At 38.7% G+C, this 18,380-nt stretch overlaps 1 protein-coding gene and 1 long non-coding RNA gene across 2 annotated transcripts in view; one reads left to right on the forward strand and one right to left on the reverse strand.

Annotated features, from left to right (window-relative positions):
- Positions 1–1,652: 1,652 nt before the first annotated feature.
- The window catches only part of ift122 (intraflagellar transport 122 homolog (Chlamydomonas)), a 35,703-nt gene continuing 18,975 nt past the window's right edge, over positions 1,653–18,380 (reverse strand). Inside the window, exons 11-29 of the mRNA XM_061904275.1 lie at positions 16,843–17,045; positions 16,020–16,157; positions 15,712–15,876; positions 15,362–15,559; positions 14,898–15,038; positions 14,632–14,685; positions 14,135–14,296; positions 12,877–13,043; positions 11,621–11,792; positions 10,268–10,370; positions 8,609–8,749; positions 8,416–8,513; positions 7,625–7,728; positions 5,375–5,540; positions 5,146–5,260; positions 4,950–5,075; positions 2,652–2,728; positions 2,255–2,419; positions 1,653–2,164 (exon numbers count right to left, since the gene is read on the reverse strand). Coding sequence (XP_061760259.1) covers positions 2,078–2,164; positions 2,255–2,419; positions 2,652–2,728; positions 4,950–5,075; positions 5,146–5,260; positions 5,375–5,540; positions 7,625–7,728; positions 8,416–8,513; positions 8,609–8,749; positions 10,268–10,370; positions 11,621–11,792; positions 12,877–13,043; positions 14,135–14,296; positions 14,632–14,685; positions 14,898–15,038; positions 15,362–15,559; positions 15,712–15,876; positions 16,020–16,157; positions 16,843–17,045 — 2,582 coding nt within the window. The 3' untranslated portion in view covers positions 1,653–2,077. The remainder of the gene's footprint in view (positions 2,165–2,254; positions 2,420–2,651; positions 2,729–4,949; positions 5,076–5,145; positions 5,261–5,374; positions 5,541–7,624; positions 7,729–8,415; positions 8,514–8,608; positions 8,750–10,267; positions 10,371–11,620; positions 11,793–12,876; positions 13,044–14,134; positions 14,297–14,631; positions 14,686–14,897; positions 15,039–15,361; positions 15,560–15,711; positions 15,877–16,019; positions 16,158–16,842; positions 17,046–18,380) is intronic.
- LOC133554951 (uncharacterized) lies at positions 11,499–14,088 on the forward strand. Its single transcript, XR_009807248.1, has 2 exons — positions 11,499–11,664; positions 12,889–14,088. It is a non-coding gene; the product is annotated as an uncharacterized LOC133554951 (long non-coding RNA).

An 18,380-nucleotide genomic window follows, 5' to 3' on the forward strand; every position in this document is an offset into this window, starting at 1 on the left:
CTTCCACCGTGAAGCCCATGTTCAAACTCATAAACTTTGTTTTTTTTTTTCAAATAAAAATAAACTTAGAATTTCATGGCTGCAACACGTGCCAAAGTAGTTGGGAAAGGGCATGTTCACCACTGTGTTACATCACCTTTTCTTTTAACAACACTCAATAAACGTTTGGGAACTGAGGAAACTAATTGTTGAAGCTTTGAAAGTGGAATTCTTTCCCATTCTTGTTTTATGTAGAGCTTCAGTCGTTCAACAATCCGGGGTCTCCGCTGTCGTAGTTTAAGTTTCATAATGCGCCACACATTTTCCATGGGAGACAGGTCTGGACTGCAGGCGGGCCAGGAAAGTACCCGCACTCTTTTACTACGAAGCCACGCTGTTGTAACACGTGCATTGGCATTATCTTGCTGAAATAAGCAGGGGCATACATAATAACGTTCCTTGGACGAGAACATATGTTGCTCCAAAACCTGTATGGACCATTCAGCATTAATGGTGCCTTCACAGATGTGTAAGTTACCCATGCCTTGGGCACTAATACACCCCCATACCATCACAGAAGCTGGCTTTTGAACTTTGCGCCTATGACAATCCGAATGGTTATTTTCCTCTTTGTTCCGGAGGACACCACGTCCACAGTTTCCAAATATAATTTGAAATGTGGACTCGTCAGACCACAGAACACTTTTCCACTTTGCATCAGTCCATCTTAGATGAGCTTGGGCCCAGCGAAGCCGGCGGCGTTCCTTGGTGTTGTTGATAAATGGGTTTTGCTTAGCATAGTGGAGTTCTAACTTGCACTTACAAATGTAGCGACCAACTGTAGTAACTGACAGTGTTCCTGAGCCCATGTGGTGATATCCCTAACACAATGATGTCTGTTTTTGATACAGTACCGTCTGAGGGATCAACGGTCCGTAATATCATCGCTTACAGTACGTGCAGTGATTTCTCCAGATCCTCTGAACCTTTTGATGATTTTACCGAACCGTAGATGGTAAAATCCCTAAATTCCTTGCAATAGCTCGTTGAGAAATGTTCTAAAACTTTTCGACGATTTGCTTACAAATTGGTGACCTTCACCCCATCCTTGTTTGTGAATTACTTAGCATTTCATGGAAGCTGCTTTTATACTCAATCATGGCACCCACCTGTTCCCAATTAGCCTGCACATCTGTGGGATGTTCCAAATAAGTGTTTGATGAGAATTTCTCAAATTTATCAGTATTTATTGCCACCTTTCCCAACTTCTTTGCTGACATCAAATTCTAAACTTAATGATTATTTGCAAAAAAATGTTTTTTATCAGTTTGAACATCAAATATGTTGTCTTTGTAGCATATTCAACTGAATATGGGTTGAAAAGGATTTGCAAATCATTGTATTCCGTTTATATTTACATCCATCACAATTTCCCAACTCATATGGAAACGGGATTTGTATCAAAATTCTTAGTTGCGAGGAAAATGCAAATAAAGTTAAAACTACACAAGTGGACAAACACTTGTCCGGTATTAGTGCTTATTGTCTTTCATAAAGCCTGACTTCATAATACACACTTTATAAATAAGTTCAATCACATTAATTGCATTAATTCTGTAGTTTAAGAAGGAAGAATGATACCATTGGCGTTGATGAAAATGAAAATGTTGGCAAATCTTTGAAAAGTTTTTATTGGTAACAATATAAATATAACAAATACAACACTATAAAAAAATATGTTCTCATAACTGAATAACAGATAAACGATTATAAAACATATGCTACAGCTATGGAGTAGAAACCTGAGAAATGCAGGTTTCCATTGATAAATGTGATATTTAAATACAAAGAAATATAATAGATCAAAAATAGTGTTCTTGTCTTACAAAAATGTTACATCAATTTACATTCCATTTAAAATGATGTACTTCATCTGATTCCACCGTTAAGTAATCGTGTACTCTACAAAATGTGGAGTAAGCTACATGTGTTCTGACCCTTCATAAATGTGAAGGAATAATAATATGTACCATACTGAGACAATAAATACAAATCTGCAGACACTGTAGTGACTGCGAAGAACAGCTGATGTCTTCATTCAGTTTGGTTCGTCTATGGGTCTCCGACAGAAGGGACAGCAGTTGTGCTGAAGCACAAGAAGTTCATAGTCTTCACTGTGGAACATCTGGTAAAAAAAAAAAAAAAAAAACAACCAAAATACAAAAATCCGTGTAAGATAAGAAAAGGCAAGTTTTCTGTCTTTTAAACGGTGTACCTTGAAGCAGGTGGGACACATGGTGATGCTCACGTCAGGAAGCAGGGAGCGGAAGTATTCCCACTTGAGTGGCGCAGGCCAACGCTTGATCAGGACGTCCCTCCTACTCATGGAGCGCAGCAACGAGCGATTCACCTTGACAGGGACAAAGTGCGAGCCGCCCTGCTGTTTGGACACACATACATTCACATGCACGTGCGTGTGCACACGCACACGCACACACACACACACACACACACACACACACACACACACACACACACACACACACACACACACACACACACACACACACACACACACACACACCTTCATGTTCTATTGTGGGCCTCATCCTTTAACCTCGCCAGCTGGTGCAATATGTAACACCTTATGTCCACCTTCTCTTCTTTCTTACCTCAAAGATCATTTTCGGTGTGAAAGGGTCTTCCTCTGGATCCTCCCAACTGTCATCCATCTTTAAAACCTGCATATCTGGTTTGTGTTGGACCAAACCAATTAGTAATGCATACAGTTAGTTGCAGAAGTACATAAATTGGCCATACTATTTAAACCTATAAAACAGTGCCTATAGAAAAATTAAAGATGTGTTTGTGTGCAGACTTCTGGTTTTTAACTTAAGAAGTTTCAAAATAATATGGTTTCTTTATGCACTTTAATTTAGAAGATTAATATATTATATATATATATATATATATATATATACATACATATATATATTAGGGGTGTGGGAAAAAATCGATTCGAATACGAATCGAACCGTTTACGTCGTGCAATTCAGAATCGATTCTCATTTTTTTTTAAATCGATTTTTTTCTTTTTTTTATTTTAAATTTAAAAATTATTTTTTTTAATCAATCCAACAAACCACTACACAGCAATACCATAACAATGCAATCCAATTCCAAAACCAAACCTGACCCAGCAACACTCACAACTGCAATAAACAGAGCAATTGAGAGGAGACAAACACGACACAGAACAAACCAAAAGCAATGAAACAAAAATGAATATTATCAACAGTATGAATATTAATTATAATTTCAGCATAGCACTGATTAAAAATCCTTCACTGACATTATCATTAGACATTTATAAAAATAATAAAAAAGAACAATAGTGTCACAGTGTCTTACACTTGGATCGCATCTCATAAGCTTGACAACACACTGTGCCCAATGTTTTCACAAAGATAAAATAAGTGATATTTTTTGTTCGTTTAATAGTTAAAACAAATTTACATTATTGCAATCGGTTGATAAAACATTGTCCTCTACAATTATAAAAGCTTTTTTTTTTTTTTTTTAAATCTACTACTCTGCTGGCATGTCAGCAGACTGGGGTAGATCCTGCTGAAATCATATGTATTGAATGAATACAGAATCATTTTGAATCGGAAAAATATCGTTTTTGAATCGAGAATCGAATTGAATCGGAAAAAATCGATATATTATCGAATCGTGACCCCAAGAATCGATATTAAAACGAATCGTGGGACACCCAAAGATTCACAGCCCTAATATATATATATATATATATATATATATATATATATATATATATATATATATATATATATAGTATATTAGTGCTCTCAAATATAGTTTTTAAAACAGATTAATCACACTTTTGAACGTAGATTAATTAATGATTATTCACAGTTTATTACTGGCTTGCCTAATTTGAATTAACCTAAAAAGAAGGACCTCAATATTTGGACACAAATGCAATTTTATTGTCAGGATGTCATACAATGTTGTTAATTGTTTTAGTTTAATGCATGTCATTTATTTGCTAAAAACTGGCTGAGTTTTATCTAAAGTACAATCAGGGTTTATTTTGAAGTGAAATGTGCCAGAGAGCACAGCAGTCAGAGTCTCCTCACTGATCTTTGCACTGACGTATATGAACAGTCAAAACAATTGTGAGATTAATTTGTGTACATACATGATTAATGCAATATTTTTGACAGCCCTAATAAATATATTTGTATTGTTAGGTATTTTACTGAAGAGTGCATTTGAAGTCAGCAAGACCCACAAACTATTAGTAATGTCAGTGGATTCCACATTTTGGTGATTTATAAATTAGGGTTGTATTTATAAATATGTGACTTTGTCTAAATACTTTAGAACACTTGAATGAAATTTTGCAGACAATGTCTAAACGTAAAACACTTTTTTGTCAAGAACCCCCTTCAATAATTATGGTTATATAACATACAAGCTATGTAATTGTTCTATTACTTGTGAAATCATTAAACACAGTTCATGTCCATCAAATGTTGTTGTAATTACGTATAAATTGTGAAATCCTATCTTTTAAAGAGCTTACGTATTAAAAATGCAACATCAGTTGTTTTTGCTACTGGCAATGCCGCTGTGCAACAACATAGTGCTTGGGTACCCTTGAGTGGCTGCCGGCTAATGCAGGTTAATCCCACCTCTAGGCCTGTGGCTGTAGCTCTCAGCGGGTTAGTGTCATTAAGATGAGACAGGAGAGTCTGCCTAACCCTATTAGCTGAAGAGCTAAGATGACTTAGCGACGACAGCTTAACTACCGACGCAGAATCGAGGCTACGGCGACTGTGCAGCCTGTTAGAAGTGTCACAAGAAAGACGACAGTGGTCTGAGAGTTTTAAGGCATGGATAAAAGCTCAAAGGATAGTATTTATGTGTAGGCAATTAAAGTGTACCGTTGTCAATATTCTGCCAGCGGTCATCCGTTCTCTCTGTGTGAGGAACTTCTAGGTCAATAAGAGAGACAGCCTCTTCATCACTGATGCCCTCCTCCAAGTAGAATTGCACGAGGGGCAACACTTCTGCACACAAACACATGTGTTATGTTAAACACACGATTTGATGGTGGACATGTATTTGCACTCCACACACCGTATGATGAGGCTGAAAAAATGAAAGGCTGGTTGCAGTTGAGGCACGCTGTCCCTTGGTTGTTCAGCAGGGGCTTGTTGGAACAGCGGTAACACATTAAGGCTTCAGTCAGTTCCTAAAACACAAATGGAATTAGATAAAACATACGATGAGATTTGTTTGGGTTTACTGAAACCGGTTTGAAGGATTTGAATAGAGTCTGTGTGTCGTGTTGTAGCCTGTAACACACCTCACTGTCATGGAATGGTTTGGCCCGGATTGTGAGGCTGTCCAGTTCTACGGACTCCTGAAAGCGAGAGGGAATGTACAACTTCTGGAGCTTCTCGTAGCAAAGCCTAGCCAGTTTATATGCACCAAGTTTTCTGCTTTGCTTGGCCAGGGCGTACAAGGTATTACTTACAGGCAGGTCAAGGAAACTAAGGTAGACTGTTGTGTATAAAAGAGTTGCTACATGATAACAATACAGCGCCAGCAACACAGGCTAAACCTTGGTGGGCTTGCGTGTGAGTGTCAATAACCACCTGAAGTTCTGAGTGGTGCTGCTTATTTGTATGTACATGGAGACAGTGTTTTAAGTGTAGTAATGGCAATGAGTTGCAGCTGCAGAAGCTTTATATTGGTGCTCCCTAACTTTGAAAATACCACTTTTGCACCCCCACTGCTTCTCCCAGAGTTCCAGCTCCGTTTTGGAGATAAATGTGTGCCTCCTTTAAGCACGTATGTATGTAGCACAGATTTTTTTTTTAAAAACAGTCCAATATACAGTGGGGCAAAAAAGTATTTAGTCAGCCACCGATTGTGCAAGTTCTCCCACTTAAAATGATGACAGAGGTCTGTAATTTTCACAATAGGTACACTTTAACTGTGAGAGAGAGAATGTGAAAAAAACTAATCCAGGAATTCACATTGTAGGAATTTTAAAGAATGTATTTGTAAATTATGGTGGAAAATAAGTATTTGGTCACTTCAGACAAGGAAGATCTCTGGCTCTCACAGACCTGTAACCTTTTCTTTAAGAAGCTCTTCTGTCCTCCACTCGTTACCTGTATTAATGGCACTTGTTTGAACTTGTTATCTGTATAAAAGACACCTGTCCACAGCCTCAAACAGTCAGACTCCAAACTCCACTATGGCCAAGACCAAAGAGCTGTCAAGGACACCAGGAAAAGAAATGTAGACCTACACCAGACTGGGAAGAGTGAATCTACAATAGGCAAGCAGCTTCGTGTGAAAAAAACAACTGTGGGAGCAATTATCAGAAAATGGAAGACATACAAGACCACTGATAATCTCCCCTTTGATCTGGGGCTCCACGCAAGATCTCATCCCGTGGGGTCAAAATGATCATGAGAACAATGAGCAAAAATCCCAGAACCACACGGGGGACCTAGTGAATGACCTGCAGAGAGCTGGGACAAAAAGTAACAAAGGTTACTATCAGTAACACACTACACAGACAGGGAATCAAATCTTGCAGTGCCAGACGTGTCCCCCTGCTTAAGCCAGTGCATGTCCAGGCCAGTCTGAAGTTTGCCAGAGAGCACATGGATGATACAGCAGAGGATTGGGAGAATGTCATGTGGTCAGATGAAACCAAAGTAGAACTTTTTGGTATAAACTCAACTTGTTGTGTTCGGAGGAAGAAGAATACTGAGTTGCATCCCAAGAACACCATAACTACTGTGAAGCATGCGGGTGGAAACATCATGCTTTGGGGCTATTTTTCTGCTAAGGGGACAAGACGATTGATCCGTGTTAAGGAAAGGATAAATGGGGCCATGTATTGTGAGATTTTGAGCCAAAACCTCTTTCCACCAGTGAGAGCTTTGAATGGTTGACCAAACACTTATTTTCCACCATCATTTACAAATAAATTATTTAAAATTCCTACAATGTGAATTCCTGATTTTTTTTTCACATTCTGTCCCTCACAGTTGAAGTGTACCTATGAGGAAAATTACAGACCTCTGTCATCATTTTAAGTGGGAGAACTTGCACAATCGGTGGCTGACTAAATACTTTTTTGCCCCACTGTAGCTGGTCCAAGTCTATACAATTATAGGGACAGAAAGGCTCATTCTCAAGAGATCCCAGCTGTGCTCCCATGTGAAACTATACATTCACTGGACACTTTATTAGAGTATTTTGTCAGTTTCATATGGCACAGGTAAATACCTAATAAACATGTGTATAGCTTTTCTGTGTAATGGTGGGTAACTTTGTGTGTTTCTATCAAAATTACAGTCTATTGTTTTGAGTTTTTGCATATGAAAATGCACATTCAAGATTCAGCAGTTACATTTTTGGTTTATACAAGCTGGACCACTGCTTGCCATTCGTGTTCCTCATCAACAATTTGCTTTCTTGCTGCAAAAGCATAATTCCAGCTGCGGCAACAACACTTTAGCATTTCTCTAACGTTCTTGCCCAGATATACTTGAATATACAGATATGGATGACATGGATAAGGGAAGGATACACTTTAAAGATTCCTGGTGGTGGGTTGTCCTTGGGGAGATTGCTCAGGAGAAACCTACAGATGTTGAACAGCGTCTCTGGCATGAGGGAACTGAAGGGCTCATCCTAAAGATCAAAAATGACATTAATGAAAGATAAAAAGTAAAGACAGACATTTGCTCCATCGCAAAAGTCGCTAAGACATATGAGGTCCTGGATCAAATCAAAGCATAATGGAGTGGTGATCACAGCCAAGCAGAAAGCTGCAACAACAAACTGAGAATGGTGACACAGGCCAGGCCACCCATAAAGTGCTCAAGGAGAGGGGGAAGCTTTGTCATTATGATCAATCACACAGTTGGTTACCAGGGTGATGGCAGTCAAGGCAGTTTAAGAAAATGACCTCCTTTCACAAAATGATAGTTATCCTTGTAATCACATGTAATGTAAGTTCATGAAGTTTGCAGAAAGCATATTTTCAAAAGTCTAATGAAGTTACTTTTTGTAATTCATTTTATTTTGAACACTCGTTTTTTTCCAGTTTATTTTCTTATACCCTTCCTCTCCACCAGACTATTTTTGGATAGACACAATGGTGCCCAACCAAGAGCTCGGCTTTGTCAAACTATGTGTATATGCTCAGCACAACAGTTGATGTTAATAGGACATTATTTGAACCACTCTTGATATGTAGATCTTTTTACATCCTACTAGAAACCCAAGGACAAAGCAGCTACTGTATTCAGGGAGTCATGTTTTTCGAATGTAACGCAAAATGCAAGGCATGACTATGATTGACAAAGTATTGCTTACCGTGTAGCGCTGAATAGGGTGATAGACGTGGTAGAGTTCGGCAAGATTTTGAAAATGTTCAAACTTTTTTAGCATTTCGTCTTGCTGATCTTCATTGTCTGTTTCACCAAAAAACAAAACATTCAAAGAGGTGGGCAGGAGACCAGAAATGCATGAAGAAATAGTTTCAAGTTTAGGTTTCTCTAGGACTCACCTCTGGCAATGTCAAGACACTGCATTGAGAGCATCCAGTAATAATATCCTGCGTCATCGAACCGCCTCTCCACCACTGCGTTCTGGGTAAGCTGCTCCAAGACTTTGACAGCTTCATTCTGTCGCCCGGCCTTGTGAAATGCTAGAGAATGACATAAGGTTTGGTTTTTACTGTGTATTTGGTATTACTGGATTTAAAAGCACGTCAAATGTATTTCAATATTTATGGTTAAGGTCGTTTGTGCAAATAGTCATTCTTGTGGTGTTACACTACAAGTGCCAACATACTCACATAAATCAGTACAAAAGGCATTTGGCAGGGGGGGAAACTGACGTCAAAGCCTTAATAAACATGTGTGCTATTCATAGTGTTCCTATCAGAGGGTAATTTGAAACAGCTTTAAGGACTACAGCCCACCAGCAAGACTGCCCGGAAAACTACAGCAGGGGGGCTAGCTATAGTGCTGTCAGTTATTTAGCAGTCCAACTACCTGGGTAAAAACAACACCAGAAAAGCAATAACAAAGTATAGATTAAAGATATATGTATATCAGTAATGATCAATTTATTGGGCTTAATCTATCTGCTTGTCCATCCTCTTCTACATTTAGTCTAAAGGGAAAAAAAGTCCAAGGATTACACTAAGAAGTGATGGGAAAAGGTCACATGGTCTGATGAGTCCAGATTGACCTAGAAGAGAGGTGAAGGAATTATGTATTCATCATGCCTGAACCGTACTAAACGACTCATGACCTGATTTACAGAAAGATCAGTTTTTTCTTCAGCGATAGTACAGCTGATTGGACAATGCTATTCATTCAGAGAACATGACACATCTCGTCACACATGGAATGGCTCCCACTGAATCCAGACACTTACACTGATGATTTGGGGAATGTATGGGAGACTTAAGGCATGGGTACAATTATATCATAAATACATAATCGTGGCAAATAAATAAAACTTGTGATGGACACAAAAGCCACAGCAAGCATGGTAATATAAACACAATTCCATGTAACTAATGTATGACTCGCTTTTGCCAAATAGAGTATATTTTTAAATGAGAATGTAAACATTGACTTGTATGTGAGGTGACTCAAATATGTGCCCAGTCATGTGAACTTTTTCTGTGGAGGGAAGACCGACCAGAGCCTCAGACTAAATTACAATCAGTCGTGGCTCAAAACTGTCTCACTTCCTCATTAAAATACACAAAATCAGAAAAAAAGTGCAGGACAGTCGGCATCTCCACAACGATCAGACCTGCTCAGGCATGTACATGTATTACACACTGAGACAATGCAGGAAAATTATGAACAAGAGGAAATCTGCCTGATGAGATCATAATTATAAATCTATGAGCTGGTTATACCAATGGGTACAGTTGGTAATCATCATCAAAGCAGCTTCAGAGGCCCGGTGTTTAGAACCATGCATGTCATTCAGCTACCATGCAAAGCAGCTCAGTTCTGCTCCGTTCCGGCAAACAGAATCATGTTTTGCAGTGGATGCACACAATTTTGTAAAATAAATAAAAACAGTCCAGTCGGGCTTTGAGATTGCCTAATGTGTAAACATTTGCAGTTTAATTTACTCTTAAAGAGATTGTAACAGAACACAGACATAGACAAATGAACATGAGAACGTACAAACTCACCTTTTTGCGCCTCCTCAAAACGGTCATTCTCAGCCAACCACTGAGCATAAGGCACAAAGACATCATTTTTAAACTGGGGGTGCTTGTCTGCCAGTGTAAAGGCCTGAGAAAATGACAGACAGGAGTACAGCTTTTAGTCATGGCACTACATTCACAGGGTTCATTGCTAGTCTTGTAAATTGAAACATTTAACTTACAGAGTCCCAGCCAAGGTACTCATGGCCATTTAAGGACTCATGGATTGCAAAATATCCCCAGTCAAAAGATGGCTGCACCAATCATTAATTAACTGAAAATAAAGCATGTAAGCTAAGTGGATTTCACGCTTAATTAGAAGTGCAATTGCACCTCGCTGTTGAATGACGTGGTATGAAGGACACTGTGCACATGTAAGAGCTCTGACAGCAACTAATGAGTCTAAATATCCTACAAGGAAACCACAGCCAAAAAACACAAATGAGTTTAACCGTATAGTCGAAAGAGAGAGCGGGTGTTTCAAGACTGTTAGTCCAAGGATGTCTGAAGAAATACTTTATTTTAGCGAAGTCAATATCCTCCATATGGGCCATGCTAAAACTCACTCTGCTGTCTGGCTCCACCTCCCATAATGAACGTTAGAAAAACAGTTCGGTAATAAATAGTAAATTATTTCCTTTTTTAATTGAGGATAAAATAATAGGAACCTTGTGCAAATAAAACAATATATTTACTTGGCTCTTCTGTTTCAGCATGCAAATCAACTACTGTATGTGTCTCTCCACTGATGACAAAAAATGCAGCATTTCCGTCTAGTCAAAGCAGCATCCTCGGTTCTGACAGTAAAATGTGACTGCAAACAGAACAGAGCAGGAAGATGATCCTCTGCTAGAATGTTGTGGTATGCTTTTCTAATCATCTTGTGGCCATGGATTCCGAAAACTCCAAGCTATATGACTAACTCTGGAGCGTATGCATGGTTTCACTTTCACTTTGTCAGCAGCTTATAAGGTAATTAGGCTTAACTTATTAAAATGTTGCTTACTTCTCAAGAACCATGACCACAAAGTTCTTGTTGTGTACATATTTCCACAGCAGTTTAATAGCACAATCTTATGTGCCTGCCTTCATATACGTATGTGACTGGCTAAGAACTGTATATGTGTGTATACATATACACGTACAATTGTGTGTGTGTATATATATATATATATATATATACGCACGCACGCACGCACACACACACACACACACACACACACACACACACACACACACACACACACACACACACACACACACACACACACACACACACACACACACACACACACACACACAGCAGGTGTGCCTCCTGTGAGTAGAAATGTGTCAGACCTCGTCCCAATGCTGGGTTTCCACATGCAGCTGCACCAGCGCCTGTAAGTCCCCCATCTTGGAATAAGTCTCAGAGGCATAACCGTGGTGCTTCAGCTTCTTAAAATAGAAAGCGCATTTCGCCAGTGGTTCTCTTTCAGCTTTGTCCAGCTTACGAGTCAAGTCTATCAGCCTGGATGAAAGGTGAAAGGGGGGATGGGGATAAAACAGATCAAGTGTCATTTGGTGGTCGGGAGTATTTAACATTGTGACAAAATTACTGTGATCACTGTCTGTAGTTAAAATGTGTTTGTTGTGCCGACCCACTAGTAGAAGCTTAGAGGTCCACGCAACACGACGAGTGGGTGGCGTCATCTCATAGGACCACATAAAGAGGCTTCAGATTTGGCGTTTCATTTGATTTGCATTTATGAGTGAAAGTTAATAGAAAGATAAATGCAGAGTAATTATCTTAGTTGGCCAATGTACTGCAGTTTCTGTTGTAAAACTAAAGTGAGAGGAGCTGGATAGCAACAGCTACATTTAAAATGTGACCCATTGTTATATTGCCATTCCCACTTTGAAACGCTAGCCCGCCTCTCCTTCAACATAAAAATGGAATTAGAGTTACCACCTCATGGCTGGACGCCCACACAAACCACTTTAGTTGGAATTTTCAGCTATGATTGTCTAGACTCAATATTATTGTGATATAAATGTTCCAAATGCTTTTTGGCTAACACACAAACGTCTATATGAATGATTGTACATATTATTGGAGTAAAAGTATAGTCTTCACAGCAGAAACTAGTATTGCTGAAGACTGATAGAGAATATTGTCACATGATGCCACAACACCACCGTTATCTTGCTAGAAAAGTGAACTGCTATTAATGGCTAAAAGTGTTTTTATAGAACATTATGATACCACACTAAAAATAATATGAAGGTATTTGGATTTAAAAAAATTATCACTTGATTATTTTTTAGATTAAATGTTTCATTTCGGCAAAAAAAAAAAAAAAAACATGTTTGCAACATAGCCAATAATCTTGACTATTGATTGCCAAATTCCATTTAGCTTATCCTTAAGAACGAGTTAACATTTACAACAAAGAAGAATAATTCCCTCGAGGCTATGCCAAGATGTTGCATTGCAAAAAGACCGCAGTGACCTTGACTGAAAGCCATCCCTCAAACATCCTTTAGGATTCTTAAATTGTAACAAGTAAAAATGTGTTTTGTGCAGTCACGAATCTAAAAAGTGTAACACCTACATGTCTGCCCAGCCATGCTCCCCTAAAACGTCGATGGCTTTGAGATTCTCCCCGGCTGAGATATACATCTCTGCTGCCGCCTGGGGCTCCTTGCTGCACTTGGCCCAGTCAGCCTGCTTGGCCATCAGGATCCGAGAGGTCCTGGGATCTGTTGCCCCAATATAGTCCTGCAAAGGAAATACAGCCATGTGAAAAAGCAACACACAAGTGTCATGGTTAAAATGGAAACTGGAATGCTTTGTCCCAGTCTGACAGACAAATGGAGGTCAAGTCCGAGACAGAAGGGAGAGAATCACACAACAGCAGGTGTCCGGGGATCCTCCAATTCCGGTATTCATCCTACATAAAACATACAGGCTCTGGGAACAGATGGCTGCACAGCCACATAAATATACAGTAGCCACATCCAATACACATACACACAGTCAAATAAATACACACAAGCAAGTTATGCATGTGTCATCTGCTTAGGCAATATGCATTACATTGTGGACTGCAACCATCGGCTCTTCTGCCTCCTTGTTTGGGCTCCCTGAGATTTTGTTTAACCCCGGAGTGAGAAAATTTTGCATTCTCTAATTTGAGTTCTAAAATTTCAGACTACTTTTGAGGACATAACTACGCACAGGCTGAGTCCTGAGGCGCAACAAAGGCAAGTAAAAGAGACTTGAAGCTTGTGTGCTCAGTTCAGCTTCTTGAGTGTGTAACTACTTGTGTAAGCTAACTATGAGTACTTGCCTTGAAAGAAAATAGAAAAGGGCAACAAGTTTAATTTCACATGAACTGATTGGTTTTCCTGTAGAGAAGTTACAAACATTTTAAAAGTTTATAAGCTGTGTTATGTTTTGCATCTATATACTATTTTTCTATTGCAGAAGAGGTGGCAAAATGTGTCTTTTAATAGTAAAGGTTACAAACCCAAGCATTAGCTGATTAATATCAAAGTCTTTCCATACATAAAAAAACAAAAAAACATTTTTACTTTTTTCCTTATTTCTCCTGACATCTGCACTGAAGAATTCATGCAAAATTAGAAGCTCCATTTCCAACTCAAACCAGTGTCTGAAAGTTGGCTTTGTGTTGTGAAATAATACATGTGTAAAGGCATGTTGTTAATGTACTGTCACCTGATTTATGTGGAGATTTCAGTGAGCACCTGATATAATAAAAAACAGCCCAACCAAACACTGGACACTTTTGTGAACACGCAAACATCTGTGTGCATTGTTTGTCTTAAGGGTAAATCACAGTCAATCACCTTTGCATACTCGAACATGCGCAGGTCAGTGTACATGCTCAAAGCCTTGGGTTCCTGGCCGGTACGCTTGTAGAGCTTGGCTGCCTCGTGGAATTTCCCCTGGTAGGCGTAGATGTCTGCCAAAAACAAGTCATTGTCGTTTTCTCCTCGCTTCTTCCTGGCCTGCAAATCAAACAACACCGATACTGGCACGTGTGTAGAGATAAAATGCTTACATGCATTCATGACCTAGCCACACACTAGTAAGATGCAAATAAAGCAACTGTTGGACCACAGTTAAACTTTTCTACCATGTCCCATACAATTTGAATATCCAAATATTTAGCTGCATTTCCATCCATCCATCCACACAGATTGACAGGCAACCATTCAAACTCGCATTTATACACCGATTAAAAAAACAATCTACACATGCTGTACACTTTTTATATCATGAACATTACATTCTGTAAACTTTGACTGTGAAATGGCCTTACAAAACAAAAAGTGACATTTACCTCAATACTATTAATGAGCTCCAGGTAGCGTAAGTCTTGTATTCTAATAAAAGCCTGTATGGGAGAAAGACAAGTGATGATTTAGATGACACATAGGGTTTCTGGTGTTATATGTCTAAACATTTGCCTCAAATATTATATTGCAAGTTGTTATTTGGGTCATCTGGAAGGTCTGCGGTACACTTGTATTGTTGTGTAAACATTGAGTCATACATAACAGGAAATGTGTGTGTGTATGTGTGCGTGCGTACGTGCGTAATACTTGCCTTTTTGGCAATGTCAAAATCAAGGCCCTCTAGAGCTTCTGTAGCCAAATTCCTCCAATCGCTGTCTGTCACACCTAAACAGGCTATCTGGTGGGCCTCTTTAAACATCTTTCTTTCTAGATACTGGTACATGGGTGCTGACTGTGAAGATTTTACAAGATCATAAGAATACAGAGCACAGTAATGTAATGCAAGCAGCTGCATGAGATGAAGAAATATAGTAGTCGTCATCATACACTTAATATTTCTCTAATAGTCTTATTGTTTTAAAAAGGCTATAACCAGTGTACTGGAGCTAATACCGTTTTTGTAGCAGTTCCTTCCAATTTTTACAATCAGCCTACAAAAGTACAGTTTTGGTTTTGGAGATATTGTAGATTATAACAGTATTTTAATATACAGCGAGCTTTAGTATCAGTATGCTACTGTAGATCAATGGCAATGCCTCTACACTACATACCCACCTGAGGTACTTCCACAGCAGACATGGAATAGACATGGAGACAGAAGATTTTGGAGCCGTTGAAGCCCACCATGAACCCCTGCATCTTTTGCTGGTGTACAGGGAAGTTACTAGCCTTGATGTTAAGGTAGCCATTACCAGAGAAACACAGCATGACCTCACACTGAGTATTCCAGGCGACACTGTTAGCGTTAGGTTCCTAAAAGGAAAAAGGGAATGTAAAAAATGAGCACGCTTCAATGTAAATTCATCATAAGTACATGCATGTTTTCTGTTCTATTCATTAATTTCAGTGAAATTAAAGCAACAAATGTCAGCCAGAAATTTTCAACCAAAATTCTACTCGCTGACCTGAAAAAGCAGTTCTTTGCTGTTAATGTCATAGACCAGGAGGGTATTGTGCTCGTCCACCACTGCCAGTTTTTTTCGCGAGGCACTCATATCCAGACATCGCACAGATGTTGACAACTTCAGCAGGGTAATAGGGAATGGGTTGTCTACAAAAATCTTTAAGATCTGCAAAAGAACATAAAAGTAGTTTGAGCAAATCAAGCAAGATATTGTGGGAACACATAACAACTACGCATGCTTGATAAATTAATTTCTTATTCCCATTTTAACCAGTTACTGGATCTATTTTATCCTCTCAAACTACTCACAGCTCCATTTTTTAATCCCACCAGGAGGCCCTCTCTGCCTGGTGGACCACCGATCACTTTGATGTAGCGAATTAGAGACTCCATCACCCATTCTTTTTCTTTTACACTGGAGAAGGACAGACATTGAAGTCTCTTCTCCTGCAAAACAGAACAATGCTTCAATTGCTTATGTGTCATAATGTGTAAATCACCTGCCTTATTTCTATCAGCAACATGTTTTTGGCATTCAACAACAGTTAAGAAATCTTAACGGATTGCTCTCTTTTAAGCAACTAGTAGAAACAAGAGGCCGTAACGATAAACAAAAATGTGCTTTGACCCAAGAGGCTCATATCCCTTATGAACAAAGCACATTTTGACTGTCTAAAAGCTGTCTAAAGACTTAAACATGAGCATGCCTACTTGAGGAAGATCTGAAAGCTCCCTGTCACACAGGCAGATTTAAAAGGAAATAACCTATGTGTTATGGCCGCTCCTCCTCCCCACTGGTGTTTGTCAAACACAGAGAGACAAGAAACAGGCATACACTGGATCGGCACCATGTGGTAATTTTCCTTCAGTTAAATGATATTATTTTATTTTGTTGAAGGGAGTTAAGAGGGGTTGGGAGACATGTCTAGCAGAACATTTGAGAAACAATTCATTGTATTTTTCCCTTTAGGCTCATACTGAAGGACTGAACACTGGCTTTGATGCCGCTTCCCCCATCCTCCATGTGCCAAAGTCTCTAGAAGAGTCTAAAATATGTGCTTAGAATGAAGAGAATAAAAAAATAAAGAAATTTGTTTTCAAAGACATTACAGAAGAATGTTGTCTTCCTAACCTGACACAGGACAATGTGATTGGAGCAAACCACTAGCAAGTTGCACTCAAACTTCTTGCAGATCTTCTCTTTGATGCGGTAGCGCATGTCTGAGGAGTCTTCCGAGACAAGCTCGTAGATTGTTATCTTCTCGGGCAACTGGATGGCAAGACGGTTTTTGTAGATGGCAATTTTCTTTACAAGCTCACCACACTTAATCCTCACTAAAAAAGGAGGGCACAACAGAGGGAGAGAGTGAATATTTGAGGTCAAATTTTCTTTTACCAACATAAAGTATCCTGTTGAGTGAATCCAATCCGTTACCACGCTGCTTTTTTTCCAGGGGGAAATATTATGTGCACCACTGCAATGTTCATTATAAAAAATGTTGATACATGTATATATATATATATATATATATATATATATATATATATATATATATATATATGTATATATATATATATAGACATACACATATAAATATATATACATATACATACATATATATATACATACATACATATATACATACATATATATTTACATACATATATATATATATATATACACATACATATATATACATACATATATATACAAACATACATATATACGTACATACATATATATATAAATGCATACATATATATGTATACATACCTTTATATATATATATACATGCATACATATATATATACATGCATACATATATATATACATGCATACATATATATATATATATATATATACATACATATATATATATATACATGCATACATATATATACATACATACATACATACATACATACATACATACATACATACATACATACATACATACATACATACATACATACATACATACATACATACATACATATATATATATATATATATATATATATATATATATATATATATGTGTGTGTGTGTGTGTACGTATATCCAACCATTTTCTACCACTTATTCCCTTTGGGGTCGCTGGTGCCTATCTCAGCTACAATCGGGCAGAAGGTAGTGTACACCCTGGACAAGTCACCACCTCATCACAGGCCCAACACAGATAGACAGACAAGATTCAAACTCACATTCACACACTAGGGCCAATTTATTGTTGCCAATCAACCTATCCCCAGGTGCATGTCTTTGGAAGTGGGAGGAAGCCGGAGTACCCGGAGGGATCCCACGCATTCACGGGGAGGACATGAAAACTCCACACAGAAAGATCCTGAGCCCGGTATTGAACCCTGACTACTCAGAACCTTCATATTGTGAGGCAGACGCACTAACCCCTCTCCCGCCGTGCTTCCTGCCACTTCCAAAGACATGCACCTTGGGATAAGTTGATTGGCAACACTAAATTGGCCCTATTGTGTGAATGTTGTCTGTCTATCTGTGTTGGCCCTGCGTTGAGGTGGCGACTTGTCCAGAGTGTACGCCGCATTCCGGCCGATTGTACCTGAGATAGGACTCAGCGCCCCCCGCGACCCCAAAGGGAATAAGCGGTTGAAAATGGTTTGATATATGTATGTATATATGTATGTCTGTATATA

This window comes from Nerophis ophidion, linkage group LG06 (genome assembly GCF_033978795.1).
Source record: "Nerophis ophidion isolate RoL-2023_Sa linkage group LG06, RoL_Noph_v1.0, whole genome shotgun sequence".
Lineage (NCBI taxonomy): Eukaryota > Metazoa > Chordata > Actinopteri > Syngnathiformes > Syngnathidae > Nerophis > Nerophis ophidion.